Consider the following 14,686-nt stretch of genomic DNA (forward strand, 5'->3'; position numbering starts at 1 on the left):
ATATGCAGTTTTATGTTCTGCTTTAGGCATTTAAGCATATTTTTATTATTAGCAAGCATATTTACAAAAGAATTTTCCTCATTTCTGCTTCCCTCTTCACTTCCCCCAAAACCATGATTCTTGTGAAAACTTGTCTAAATTATATGCATTAGAAAATAAAATCTATAGGCATGTATACCCAGTTATTATTGGTGGTTATGAAGGGATGAGAGATTATGATTAGGGGAATTTTATTTTCTACTTTGAATATTTCTGTAATGTTTGAATTTTAACAATGAATGTGTATTCACTTATAATCACAAAGCATAAAGGTGAATTATTTCCTTGGAGGATTAAGTAGGTTTGGAATGAAAAAATACTCCTAAATATAAATGTCATAATTTACATAATAATGTTATTCAAATATAATTTTGTCAAATAAAATACCTGTAGGCTGCTATGTTAAATAAATTTACTTCTCTGTGGTCATAGACTATGAATAGATGTGCTGTGCAGAATTTTAAAAATATGTATTTAGTGTTATAGTTAGGAAAACAAGTATTGGTTTGGGCTATTTACTAGGTTATAACAAAGTTTATAATGAAGTGATTTTCTCAACATACTTATCATAATATATGTGTATGTTTAGTTCTTTAGTCTAATATTCCTAGGGCTTAGAACAACTTTTTTAAAATAAGGATTTTCATTGTATTGTCATGTACCACTTAACAATTTGGATACATTCTGAGAAATGCATTGTTAGTGCCCTGGCTGGGTAGCTCAGTTGGTTAGAACATCATGTGCTAAGGTTATAGGTTCAATTCCCAATCAGGACACATACAAAAATCAACCAAAGAATACATCAGTATGTGGAACAACAAATTGATGTTTCTCTCACCCCCCTTCTCCCCCGCTTTCCCCCTCCCTTCTTTCCTCTCTCTCTCTCTAAAATCAATCAGTTAAAAAAATGTATTGTTAGGCAATTCTGTCATTGTGTGAACATCATAAAGTACATTTACCAAACCACATGGTATATAGCCTACCACACACCTAAGCTGTATAGCTGTACAGCATGTTACTGATACTGAACACTGTAGGAAATTATAACACAATGGTAAGTATTTGTGTGTTTAAACATAAAAAAGCTACAGTAAAAATACAGTATAAAAGATAAAAAATGGTACACTTGCACTTACCATGACTGGAGCTTACAGGACTGGAAGTTTTCTCTGGGTGAATAAGTGAGTGAGTGGTAAATGAATGTACGCTACTGTAGATTTTATAAACGCTGTACACCAGCATTGCCACCGACATGTGCACTGCCATGTTATGATTGCTGTGATAGCACTAGGCAATAGGAATTTTCCAGCTCCATTATAATCATAAGGGATCACCATAGTATATGTGGTCTGTTATTGAATGAAACATTATGAGCATTACAGTGCATGACTGTAATAGAATTTGAAATCTTTTATCATCAGGAACTATTTATATAATCTCAGATCAGGCAAGGTTCTGGCAGGAATATTTAGAATTGTTTATGTACAGTAAAGTGGCTGTTTGGACACTCCAGCTTCTATTGAATAATAACCAGGTACATACAACATGGTGCTAAGTTTTGAAGATTCCAGAGGTGGCTTCTGGGTAATGAGACAGGTACTTTAGTAGCATTATTCAGAAAATTTCCAGTTTAGTCACACTTTAGATAATATAGGGAGAGCCAGTTGGTGTGACTTATGAAAGCAAGTTAGTAGCTAATATAGTAGGCACTTGCAGACAGTTTTGTACATGGTGTCTCACTTAGTCCTCACAACAGCCCTTCAGGGTAACTACCTTGATAATGGTATTATTTCCATTTTGCAGGTGAGGAAAGTGAGGCTCAGAGAGATTAAATAATTTACCCAAAATAACACAGCCAGTATGTAGCAGAGCTGGGATTTGAATCCAAATCTGTCAGACTCCAAAGCCCATGCTCTTCCCAGTACTTCACACTGCAGCTGGTAAGTATGATACTCGGCCCTGTGCTTGCCTTACTTAGGACACCCCAAACTTGAGCCTGTTTCCATCACCTTACTACCCAGCTCCTAGTCAGACTACAAGAACATGTGCCTTGAGCCAAGATCAATCCTTGTACATCTTTTCTGGACATTACACTTAACTCTTCCCTGAGGGAGAATGTGCATTTTTGCTTTCAGAATATGATTTCTTCCCTGGTAATTTAGCAGCAAAAGTTGTCTCTGCAGTTTGCCCACAAGGATATTCAACCTTGTTTAAAGCATCCTTCATACTCTAGGATCTAAGGCTGTGTAGCCAAAGGACTGGGGGAAATTATTTTGCTTTTTTTTTGTAGGGAGTGGCTGTTCCATTCTTTAACCTGATTATGTCATAAAATTGTTGTGAAGGTGGAATAAGGTAATAAGTATTAAACTATATGAAGTAGTGCTTATACAGTAATCCCTTTCCAACAGCTCCATCTAAGTACAGGTTCCTTTTTTATGAAATTCTGGTATACACAGATTTACTTCTATACATTTTTTAAGTTAGCCTAGAGAATTTTGAGTGAGTGTCCTTAAATTATAAATCACAACAATTTGAGTTGCAGGATTAGCTATTAACATTTAAAAAGATGTTTTACGTTTTAGTGATATTAGAACAAGGTAAAGTTAATTTTCAAGAATCTTGTTGGAAATCCTTTTTAGGGAAATTCTGAAAAGTTATAATAAGTAATGGCAAATAAGTATTGTACAATCGCAGTTACTTAGGTCATTGATTTTTTTTCAATTATAGTTGACATACAATATTAGTTTCAGGTGTACAACGTTGTGTGATTCTCAAATAATGGCAAATTAATGTTAATTGTACAGGATCAGTTACCTAGGTCATTGGTTTTCCTTTCAATTGTCACATTATCTCCACTGATTTATTTTAGTGGTTTTTAAGAGATATTTGTAAGACCTTTCATGACTTTGGTTCCCCAGTCTTGCTTTTTTCCTAAAGTCTTAAATAAATTCATTCATAAAGCTCATTTTTGTTAAAACTTACTGTGTAAGATTGAGGATGGATAAAGCAGGGAGCTCACAGGAGAGAACAAAAAAGGCAAAAATACCTGGCCTCATGCAGCTTACACTTTACTTAGTATTATATATAGACCATAAACAATATAAATAAGTCATGTGTTAGTTGGTAATAGAACAATGAGGGAAAAAAGGGTCAGGGGTTTGCAATTTTTAACAGGTGGTTAGGAAAGATCTTATTGAGAAATTGCATCTGTACAACAATCTGAAGGAGATAAGGGAAGGAGCTATATTGTCAGCCAGGGAAGAGTATGCTGGCTAGTACTAAGGCCCTGACCTGAGAATGTGCAGCATCAACAGTAAGGTCAGTGTGATTTGCAATCAAGTGTATGCATGTGTTTGTGTTTGTGTGTATCTGTGTGTGTTTGGAAGTGCCTTATAGTCCATTATTCTAAAGACTTCCCCTCTGCATAAAATGGGAAGTTGTTGAGGTTTTGAGGAGAATTCTAACACCAGAGTTTTCAGAAACATATCCTTGGAAATTGCAGAGCAAACACTGTATAAATAAATGACATTAAATATTATTATTCTTCTACTGAAGTACAGGTTTTTATAATCAGGCAAAAATACTTAAAAATATGCAGCCAATAAGTACTTACATAAGGAAAAAATGTGTTGGGAAACTTCACAGAAGTTTTTTACTTTTAATTCAAAAGAGCCAGTTAACATGGGAAGGTAGGTTTATTTTTTATTTTTTATATTTTTAAAGATTTTATTTATTTATAGACAGAGCAGAAGGAATGAGAAAGAGAGGGAGAGAAATAGAGATGTGTGGTTGCCTCTTGTGCACCCCTACTGGGGACCTGGCCTGCATCCCAGGCATGTGCTCTGACTGGGAATCAAACTGGCAACCCTTCGGTTCACAGGCTGGTACTCCATCCACTGAGTCACACCAGCCAGGGCACTAGTATAGCTTTTTAAAGTAGAGGATGATCTGTTATGACATGGTCTTTCAAAAAGTTAATTGTGGTGTCATAATTAATATTACAGTATATCACTCCTGGTAATGCAGTGAGTGGTAAAGGAGATGAACTGAAACATGTTTACTTGAGCAATAATAATTTAGCATAATGAGTATGGGAAAAGGAATACAAAGTTCATCTTTTCTATGAAGCAGTTGCTCTTTCAAGTTAAGTAACAATGTAATTGTAAAAAATTTACGGTAAGGACATTTTTTTTTTCATTTCCATCAAGTGTTGGTAGTAATTTTTTAGGTTACAAATGATAACATTTTACCTGAATGGAAGGGTAGTATCTAGTTTAAAGTTCAACCTAGAATGCCTTTGCCAGTGATTGGCCCTGTAGTGCATTTTCCCTTTCTTTTTCTTTTGACTTCCCTCATCTCTCCACTTTCCCTGTGCTCAATGAATCAGCTCTTCTTTCCTCCCATTTGTCTTATTTTTAATCTCTTGTATACTCTGTAGATAAGACCTAGTCATGATAAGCTTGGTTTACTAAATTAGACTAGATTAGCTTGGAAGGGTTAACAAAACAGTTGTTGAAAACAATGAACTTTTCTGCCAGTGTTGCTATGTTGGACAATTGATATTCCTTAATCTGGTTTTTAGAGCTTTTTTCAACCTGTATTTCCTTCTAACTATGTACCTTGCTGTCCTGACCAGAATGTTTTATTTATTGTCCCCCAAATAATACTCAATCTATAAGGACAGTGCATACATTAGGTATAAGTACATGTCAGGCTTTTCCATGTCATTTTTGCTTCTGCCACTTCACCTTCTTCAAATTCCCTTTGTTCTCTCCTCCACCTATGCAAATTCTACCCATATTTCAAGACCAAATTCATATTCAACCCTCTAAATAAAGCCTATTCTGTTTACTTGAGCCTGTTTTTCCTTCTTTTGAATTATTACAGAAATAATCATTGGTAGTTGACCATAAATTTTTATTGCTAGCTTTGAACTAGTACTTTCCTGGTATTAGTCAAGATTCTCCCTAGAAACAGACCCAGTAGGGGATATGTATATGTTTATACACACATATAAAAAGAGATTTATTGTAAGGAATTGGCTCATGTGATCATGGAGGCTGACGGTCCCAAGATCCACAGGGTGCTCCAACAAGATGGGACTCAGGAGAGCCGAGCAGTGGTGCAGTTCCAGTTTGAAGGCTAGCAGGCTTCAGACCTAAGAAAGACTGATGTTTCATTTTGAGTTTGAAGGCAGGAAAAGGCTGATATCCCTGTTCAAAGACAGTCAGGCAAGAGGAATTCTCTCAATATTTTATTTTGCTGTTAATATATGTTCCTTATCTTGCCAGCTAGGAAATAAGCAACTTGAGAGCAGGGACTGCAAGTCATATTTACTTGTTTACCATCCATGAGTCTTTGCATCCTGATTTAACATGTAGTAGGTATGTCTACACACTTTATAAAACCATAATATTTTAGAGCTGGAAGAAACCTTTGAGGTTATCTTGGCTTAGATTTGGGGAGTCAAGAACAGCTTTAAAATAGGGAGATTAATAATATGCCACTTCTCTTGATTGTTAGAAGAATAAAATGAGATAATACAATGTGTGTGAAAATTCTCAGGGGTGTCCAACCTTTTGGCATCTCTGGGCCACGCTGGAAGAAGAGCTGTTTTGGGCCACACATTAAATACATTGCAACAAATAATCACACAGAAAAAAATCTCATAATGTTTTAAGTAAATTTATACTTTTGTGTTGGACCTCATTCATAGCCATCCTGGGCCACATGTGACCAGTGGGCTACAGGCTGAATACCCCTGTGAGTCTAAATGATTTATTAAATAAAACTTTTGTTTTGTGAATGGGTTTGTTGATTTGTTTGTTTGTTTTGCTTAGATCATGAATCAAAATAATTGGGGAAAAAAGTCCTTCAATTTACTAAATTAGACAATATACCTGAGGGGAGAATTTACCTTTTTCTTTCTTTCTTTTCCTTTTTCCTTTCTTTTCATTTAAAGATGTATACAATACATCGGTTACTCATACTCACAAGTGTGTCCAAAATGAGAACAGATTCAGTTTTAAGCAAAACATTTTATCTGACATATTGAATATATTGATTCATATAGAATATTCCAATTAGGTGTTCAAACAGAAGGCATCATAACCAAGTGGCCGCTTTAGCTTTCGACCTGATTGTGTTAAAGCTGCAGGTTGAAGCTATAGATGTTGAAGTTATACATTAGATACCTTAATTTGAACTTAAGTACTTTTCTTTAGAAGTCTACAATTGTGGGAACTGGTATTGATTATTTTCAAATGTTTTTATTTAATTTTTTTTCTTCCTAGATTTCCTTGTAATCACGTCTCAAAACCTTCAAGATGGTACTAGCAGACCTTGGAAGAAAAATAACATCAGCATTACGCTCTTTGAGCAATGCCACCATTATCAATGAAGAGGTATGTAAAATTTGTGAAATATATATTACTGCACATCATCACTAGCATTGGGGAAATGGATTATTAGTAACCTCTGTATTTATGTTTATCTTGATGTTGATTTAATATGTGTAGATAAAATCCTAAAGTGGATATACTAGTGTTTTTTTAATTGAGAGTTGATTATCTTACTATTAATTTCAACTTTCTAAAGAATTACAATGGAACAAAATCTTAACTTACATGTAAAAATACATACATTTTATATCTTGAAAACAGCATAGATCTATAAGTATACTCTTGCTTTTTATCTTGACATAGGCCTAAAATTTCAGTATCCTGCCTCTTTCATCTTGGCTAGGCATGTGTGTACCTGACCTTTTCTCCTTGGCTTTTCTTTAGCATTCTTATATAAGGCTAATATTTTCATCTTAGCTACTTTGATTTATTTTCTCTGAAGTCTTCGTTCAATTTTTGGAGATTTTGTAAGCTGATTCATTGTATGGTATCTGAAATATTCTTCTTCCTGGCTTTGTTGTTTTAAGATTTTTCTTTCACCCATTTTTCCCCAGACATTGTATTTTATGGTTTGTCAGTCAAAAAAAGGTGATTATAATCCATGAGAATAAATTATATATATTGTGGTACCAATGAAAAACTACTGAACTTGGTTTTGGAAGACCTTGTTTAGCATCGTACTTAGTAGCTGTGATAGAAATTTGGGCAAGTCAACTTCAGATTCCTTAATATATGAAATGAGAAAATAGCACTTACCTTACAAGATGGTTTTAAGAATCAAAGTAAATAATAGGTAAAAACTACTTTCGGGGGGTGGGGGAACATGGAGGACATCTATAATAGTGTCAACAGTTTCTTAAAAAGTGCTTTCTAATGTGGAGGTTTGAAAAAATTCTAATGTTAAATTTGATATCAACACAGTAATTGAGTGCTATTAAATAATTTTGAAACCATCTTTGAGCTTAGCTAGTTTAGCCTCTCATTTAATAGCAGTAGAAAGCCAGTTTCACATGTTTATTTATTGGAAAAACCAGGATTATAATCTTTTCTCTAATTCTTCACCCAGGGCTTTTTCTAATAATGATTATTAAATAATAAATGATAACTTAAACCACTGTTTAATCTTTGGAACTCAGAATAAATCAAATAACAGCTTTGTGTTTATTGTAGAGAAAAAAGAAAGTAGGAAGAAGAGTGTTGGTGGGAGGTAGAATAATAGCTATTGCTTGAATTGGTAGCTTTTCTGTTCTTCATACTATGCTGCTAGGGAGTTAACAAGAAGAAATCCCTCTAATGAAAGATCAGCTCCATTTTTATCAGATCCCTTTAATGAGGGATACAGAAATCTGATAAACCTCTTAGGACATAGGAAGCCGAAGATGAGAGTTCATTCAAGAAGTATTTAAGAGCCTACATTTTTGCTGGCATGAGGAATATAGCAGTGAACAAAATAGACTAAAATCCCTGCCCTCATGGAGCTAGTGTATAAACACTTATTTACATAGCAGCAAAAGCCTCATCTTTTCTTAAGACTATAGTTTCTGATTTTTTCATCACAATGCCTTGCCACTCAATCACATGTGTTATGATAGTGAGTTATTAGTGGAAGAGCATTTTCTTTTTACTTTGTTCCTCTGCTCTAAATGGAAATAGTAAAACGGTTAGGTCAGACTAGATCATTTTCTTTTGTTACATTTTCCTCCATGTTAGGCCAGTTAAGCAGCTATTGTGAAGATAAAGTGTTATATATAAGCAATAGGAGATGTTCAGTGACATAGGAAACTTCAATGGCAGCACTATTGTGTAGTAACTTTCTTTGGCTTGTATATTGTCTTTATTATTACTTTACCATATGAATAAAATTGTAATTAATACCTACTTAAATAAAACTAAATGAATGTCTTATTTTGACAAAATGACTTAACATTTAATAAGATGATCTCTCTAACAAAAACTTTTTGTTCCCCCAATAGTGTAATGTTGTTTTTATTAAGCTATGGTAGTATATGATGACTGATCAACTATTGTTTTACATGATTGAGTGATAACGCTGAGTATTTTAAATTTTTATTATTTATTTGCAGGTATTAAATGCTATGCTAAAAGAAGTATGTACAGCATTGTTGGAAGCAGATGTTAATATTAAACTAGTGAAACAACTAAGAGAAAATGTAAAGTAAGTTTAATTAATTTAGTTTACTGAGATGAAGAGCTAACTTGAAAAGTCTGATGTATCATGAAATGTTTCTGCCATACAGCGCTGGCAAAGAATCAAACTTATATGTTAGGAAATTGTGTGTATAGTATGTTTTCGTAATGATTGTTCAAAAAATAAGCTACACATGGCTTTCATTTCATTATGGATTTCTTTCCATTTTACTACTGTATTTGGATAGGTTCAATCATATACTGTATAGTATTTTATTTATTTTATTATAAAAGCTTTTTAACGATTTAGATTCTTTGAAGAAAAGTGGTGCCATTTTATCTTCTTCAAACTCAAGATGGCATTAATTGGTCTCCTGATTATATTGGAGAATTGTCTTCTCTCTTGTTTCCCTTTTGGTTTCTTTGTCCATATTTGAATGAAGGAGTAATGTATGGCCTCAGTTTTTGTGTTCATTGGGAGGGGCACTGGGGCAGGGCACTGAGAAAAATGTAGGCAATTCAGTTAACTGCCTGAATCCTAGCCCTTGTCACACTCAGGCTGTCCTTCCTTTTCATGCTATCAGACTGGATATGTAGAGCTACTAGCATTTAAACATGTAGGAGAGAAATTAATCTCATTTTCTGCTAGGTGTAAAGGTATCTAAGTAGATAAGCTGCAAGAAAAATAAATAAAATTAATACTTTGCAGTGATGTGAAGACAAATTAATATTTACGTTCCACACCCATTGCCCCCCAAAAAAGAGCCTTGCAAAACTAACCAAAGTATTGCATCTAATATTTCATGGTAAATTCTTTATGATACAGGCTTTTGAATTTGTAGTAATTATATGCATGTTAATTAGAAGGCTCTTAATATGAATGATTGAACGGTTCCACATTCTTTTGGGCAGAAACTTCTTTTTTAGAGTCTGTTAACTGGCTTTTCTCCCTCTTACCTCCAAATACCATCATCATGAAGGTCTGCTATTGATCTGGAGGAGATGGCATCTGGTCTTAACAAAAGAAAAATGATTCAGCATGCTGTATTTAAAGAACTTGTGAAGGTAAAAGTATATCAAGACTCCACTACATTTTTCTATAGACTCAATGGCTAAAAATACATTAGCACTACAAACAGAAATACTATCTCAGAAAACTTTTTTCTGTTTTTATAGACTATTCATCAATATTAAAAATATTGAGGATTATTAACTTTTCTAAAGTGGCTTATTTTTTATTATAAACTTTTCTGAATATAAAATTGTGAGTACAGGTATGAAAGCCAGCACTGTTGCTGTAAAAAAAATGCCAAAGCCGTGTTCCAAAAAGTTAATACCAAGTTTTACCTATCGAAGGACTTGCTTTTGTATAGAAAGTCACCCTGGGTGAATGTTCTTTTCAACATTGTTCATTTTGTACAGAATTTCCTTTGAAAAGACCAAATATCCTAACTCTTGCCTAGATTATGAGAAATTTTGAATTAGTGAAATTTTGTTTTGCATGTAGTAAATATAACCTATGTAATCAATATTATTACCCTGTCTCACCTTAGAACTGATATTGCAGCTGCTGTCATGAAAATTATGGTGAAAATCTTAGAGCTTTAAAAAATATAAATGGGTCTACTGGTGGGGGAGAAAAAAGAAGGAACTAAAAAACTTGTTTTTTTTTAAGAGCAACAGATGTTTGCTAGTGGTCACCTAATATTTTTCCCTATGTTGCATGATTAATTTCATTTACTCTTTTGGTTCCTGCATAGCTGATTAGTACTTAAGAGTCTAGTACGTAAGAGTCTAGTTATCTCAGATGGTTATGCCACTTCAGTTTAGTTCTGTAGACTAGTTAATGGCTAAGGAAATTTGGAGCAGAAAGGGATCAGAGAATTTATCTAGTCATACTTCTCAGTTTGCAGTTGAGAAAAATGAGATAGCTAGAAAGTGGCAGACACAGGTCTCATTTCCAAATTGTGTAGGACTTTTCATCCAGCACCAGAGGTGAGCATGGGTGAGGAAAAATTGTTATTTTTAGGGATTGGCATCTGTAGGCAATTCTGGAGCATCAAGTGCTTCATTAAGAAGCATTTATTGAGTATCTGCCTTATTCCAGGCAGTGTGCCAAATGCTGCTGATAACACAGATGAGTAAGACTTGTCTTTATACACAGAAGCTTATGGTCCAGAGCAGTGTTGTACAAAGTAAGGTTGAATTGTTTTCACAATAACACTAAGACATTATTTGCCTTTTTTGTTTCTTTTACTGTATTGATATTTGCACTGATGGTACAAAAGCAATTGTAGGTAAAATTCCTTAGGATGAATCAAAGCAGTGGTACCAAACTATACTGGTTGTCATTGTACTCTTTACTACCTACTTGCAGTAAAAATAAAAAATAAAAAATAAAAAATACCAGTTTCATTTAAGAATGTCTTTGATGGCCCTGGCAGGTTACTCAGTTGGTTAGAACATTGTCCTGATATGCCAAGGTTGTGGGTTTGACCCCTGGTCAGAGCACATGCAAGAATCAACCAATGAATGCATAAGTGGAACAAAAATTGATGTTTTTTTTTTCCTCTCTCTCTCTCCCTCTAAAATCAATCAATTAAAAAAAAATTCAAAAAAAAAAAGAATGTCCTTGATGGAGCAATAAAAATTATTAGTTGTATTAAACCTTGACCCTTGAGTATACATGTCTTTATAAGATTTTGTGTAATGAAAGGGGAAATACATATAAAGCCCTTTTGCTGCACACTGAAATTTGATGTTTTTTTTTTTGTTTTGTTTTGTTTTACATTGTTACTTATGCAGCACCTACACCAAAGACACCATCTTCAAGGGCAGGAAAGGGCTGCAAAGTGTTTAGTTTACGCCTTTCTTAACACTACATTCACTAGTTTCCAAAAGTGAACGGGCAACACAAAGGCAGTGATGATTGTTTTGAAAGCACATGAATCGTTGATTGTAAGCCACTTTTTTTTCTAGATTATCATTTTTATGTGAACTAACAAAAGACAGGTGATCTGTGGCTATTCAGACTTGGACATTTGGCAGATATTTTCTCCTAAGTAAATAAAGTGAGCCAGTCATTTTAGGGATAGATAACTAACAATATTATGGCCAGTGATAAAATTCAAGCTTTCAAGTAAAAACTAGGAATTTATATCTCTACCATGAATTTGACAGTGTCCTAATATTTACTTTTCTGGTGAGATCAGTATTGATATTAATAAATAAAATCATTTGATGTTTTATAGTGAATGCAAACCCCAATATTTTCAAAATGACTAATGTATGAAGTTAGAAAATCATGCACCAGTATAAGATCCATGCAAAGTACAAGATATAATAACAGATTTTAATGTAATAGAGCAGGAATTTTTCAACCACTGTGGGGCAAGAATTTTTAAAACATGCAATGCCTGACTATTTAGTCAGGGGCACTGACCTCTTTCCTTTAGATTGTCAAATAAAAAATGATAACAGCCAACACAACACTAGCCATCTGGTGTGAATGAATAAAATTTATACCTATTTTTTGTCATATCAGCAAAAAATACATTTTTTGGTGTGCCACAAAATTTTAGTAATTAGTTTATGTGTGCCATGAGGTGAAAAATGTTGAAAATCACTGTACTAGAGTATGACAGTTTATATGGTTTCAGACTCCACATTGTAGCTAACCTTTACAAACTACCATGATTATAAAGGAATCCTTAGACTAAAAAGTTCAGTACTGCTACTATAAGGTGCAGCTGGAAGAGTAGATTTATAAAATAATAATTCATGTAGTAAGTTCATAGAGAGCTTTTTTTGGCCATGAGATATAGAGAATGTAAATGTAGGGTAGCATCAGTGTTCTGAAAGGATCTAGAAAGAAAGGGTGTGGATTTGTTTTTTATTGAAATGTTTATTTATTAATTTTAGAGAGAGGAAGGGGGAGAGAAGGGGAACATTGATTTGTTATCCCATGTTTTTATGCATTCATTGATTGCTTCTTGTATGTACCCTGATTGGATATCAAACCTGCAACCTTGGTGTATTGGGATGATGCTCTAACTGAGGTACCCGGCGAGGGACTTAGATTTAAGTTGAAGATAGATTTTGGATATTTCAGAATTTCTCTTAAGGCTAGGTCTGTGCCTGAGAAAGAGATGGCTAAATGTGTGTTATTTTTCTCCCTTCTCTTCACATGGCTTTCCTCAAAACTCAGGTATAATATGGGTTATGCAGCTTTTATGGTATCCTTTAGCATGGGCTGGGCAAACTTCCTCTTAAGAACTAGATGAGGTTTTATGGGCTATTTCTGTTGCAGCTCAGGTCTGCTGTTGTAGCACAAGAGCAGTAAAATGAATGGGCGTGGCTGTGTTCCAATAAAACTTTTTATACACATAGTTTGCCAGCCTCTGCTCTAGGACATTAACTATTACTATGGCTTTATTATTACATGGAGATACATGTTTCCAGCTTCAAACAACTGACTTGTAAATGAGTCAGTTTGTTATTTTGAGAACTGTTCATATGTGAATGTTAGTTTTCCACTGAGCTTATAAAATTTTTTACTAACCCTCTAAATATAATGAATTTATACAACAGTAGATCTTTGGCTTTGGAGAATTTGATATTTAACTGACCTGGAAAGTCTTCACGTGTAATTTGTAATTTTGTTCATACATAAACATGTCAAATTAAACATCAAGATAGGTGCTGTCTCAATATTGTAGCCATTAGCCACATTGGGCACATTTGTGATGTGACTAGTCCAAATTAAAATGTGCTTTAAGTATAAAATACACACAGATTTGAAGACCTAGTATAGGAAAAGGGAATATTAAAATATCTCATTTTTTAAACATTTCAACTATATGTTGAAATGTAAACATTTTAGATGTATTGAATTTAATACAATATTAAAGTTAGCATCAATTGTTTTGGTTTTTAAAATGCCATTACTAGGAGTTTAAAAATTCATTTGTGTCCTTTACATATATTTTTATATTTCTGCAGTGCTGATGTAGATTGCTCCTTTGACTCATACTTGGTCTCACATTTTATTCACATTCTGCTTTGTTCGAAAAAGTGTTTTGAGATCCTTATTCTGGATTGGTTTGGAAATACAAGCTTGCACAATGAATTATTTTAAGTCCTTAAATTTCACTATATGTATACAAAGGGAAATAGTTATATTAGAATGGTAGAGTTATGGCTGCCTTTTATACCAAATGTCCTTAAATTATTTTTACAATTTAAAAGTTGTGGAGAGAGAGAGAGGGGTTTTGAATACAACCATATGTTAACCTGATTTTCTGTTTATTTTTGGAATGTAGCTTGTAGACCCTGGAGTTAAAGCATGGACACCCACTAAAGGAAAACAGAACGTGATCATGTTTGTCGGATTGCAAGGGAGTGGTAAAACTACCACATGTTCAAAGGTAAATTTACTTAATTCTAAAATAAGGTCGTGGAGAAGATATTTGTATAAATCAAATTTTATGTTAAAGCCAGTCTTATAGTATTGTTGCTTTATGGTCTTGTATTACTTGATGTATCTAGTATGTATTTGTATAGCTTTCTGTAGGATAGGAAAAAATAATCCTGCACTCTCTCTTGTAAGAATGATAGACTTGAGTATAACTATGCTATTTCTTTTATCAGAAAGACTTCCTGTCCTTTAAAGGAGCTGAGTCTATGGTTTTTTAGAGGAAAAAAATGGAAAGTTTACCTTATCTCTGATGGCTCAAGACTCCCTTTTCACCGTGTCATACCAAGCATAATACAGATCTTTATTTTGCTTATCCTTATGCTAATTTTTAATTCATTATACCACCCTTTCCTCCAGAATTGGGTGCCTTAACTTTGTTACCACATTTTGCTTCACAAGCATTCACCGTGTTATGGTTTAGAAAAAGGCAAAGAATTATTTCTTAGAGGATTATGTGATTATTTATACTTAATTAACACTAATAGTTGTTAACATTTTGTACTATAGTCATTTTTTGCTTGATCATTTTATATCCTTTGAATGTGACTGTATGGCAGTTAAAATTTAAACTATGTATTAGGAAATTTGCTGTATTCAAAATTTAATACTACTACTCTTAGGA

At 33.7% G+C, this 14,686-nt stretch overlaps 1 protein-coding gene and 1 non-coding gene across 3 annotated transcripts in view; one reads left to right on the forward strand and one right to left on the reverse strand.

Moving 5' to 3' along the window:
• SRP54 (signal recognition particle 54) overlaps nt 1–14,686 on the forward strand; it is a 39,904-nt gene that overhangs the window by 4,553 nt on the left and 20,665 nt on the right. The window contains exons 2-6 of one of the 2 annotated variants that reach the window (XM_045848522.1): nt 1,843–1,979; nt 6,333–6,443; nt 8,525–8,616; nt 9,569–9,653; nt 13,910–14,014. In XM_045848522.1, coding sequence (XP_045704478.1) covers nt 6,366–6,443; nt 8,525–8,616; nt 9,569–9,653; nt 13,910–14,014 — 360 coding nt within the window. In that variant the 5' untranslated portion in view covers nt 1,843–1,979; nt 6,333–6,365. The remainder of the gene's footprint in view (nt 1–1,842; nt 1,980–6,332; nt 6,444–8,524; nt 8,617–9,568; nt 9,654–13,909; nt 14,015–14,686) is intronic. The other variant, XM_045848521.1, reaches the window with a different exon arrangement.
• On the reverse strand, nt 11,377–11,510 carry LOC123825357. The gene has a single exon (XR_006786894.1). It is a non-coding gene; the product is annotated as a small nucleolar RNA SNORA13 (small nucleolar RNA).

This window comes from Phyllostomus hastatus, unplaced genomic scaffold, assembly GCF_019186645.2.
Source record: "Phyllostomus hastatus isolate PE091 unplaced genomic scaffold, TTU_PhHast_1.1 phas_contig_62, whole genome shotgun sequence".
Classification (NCBI taxonomy): Eukaryota; Metazoa; Chordata; class Mammalia; order Chiroptera; family Phyllostomidae; genus Phyllostomus; species Phyllostomus hastatus.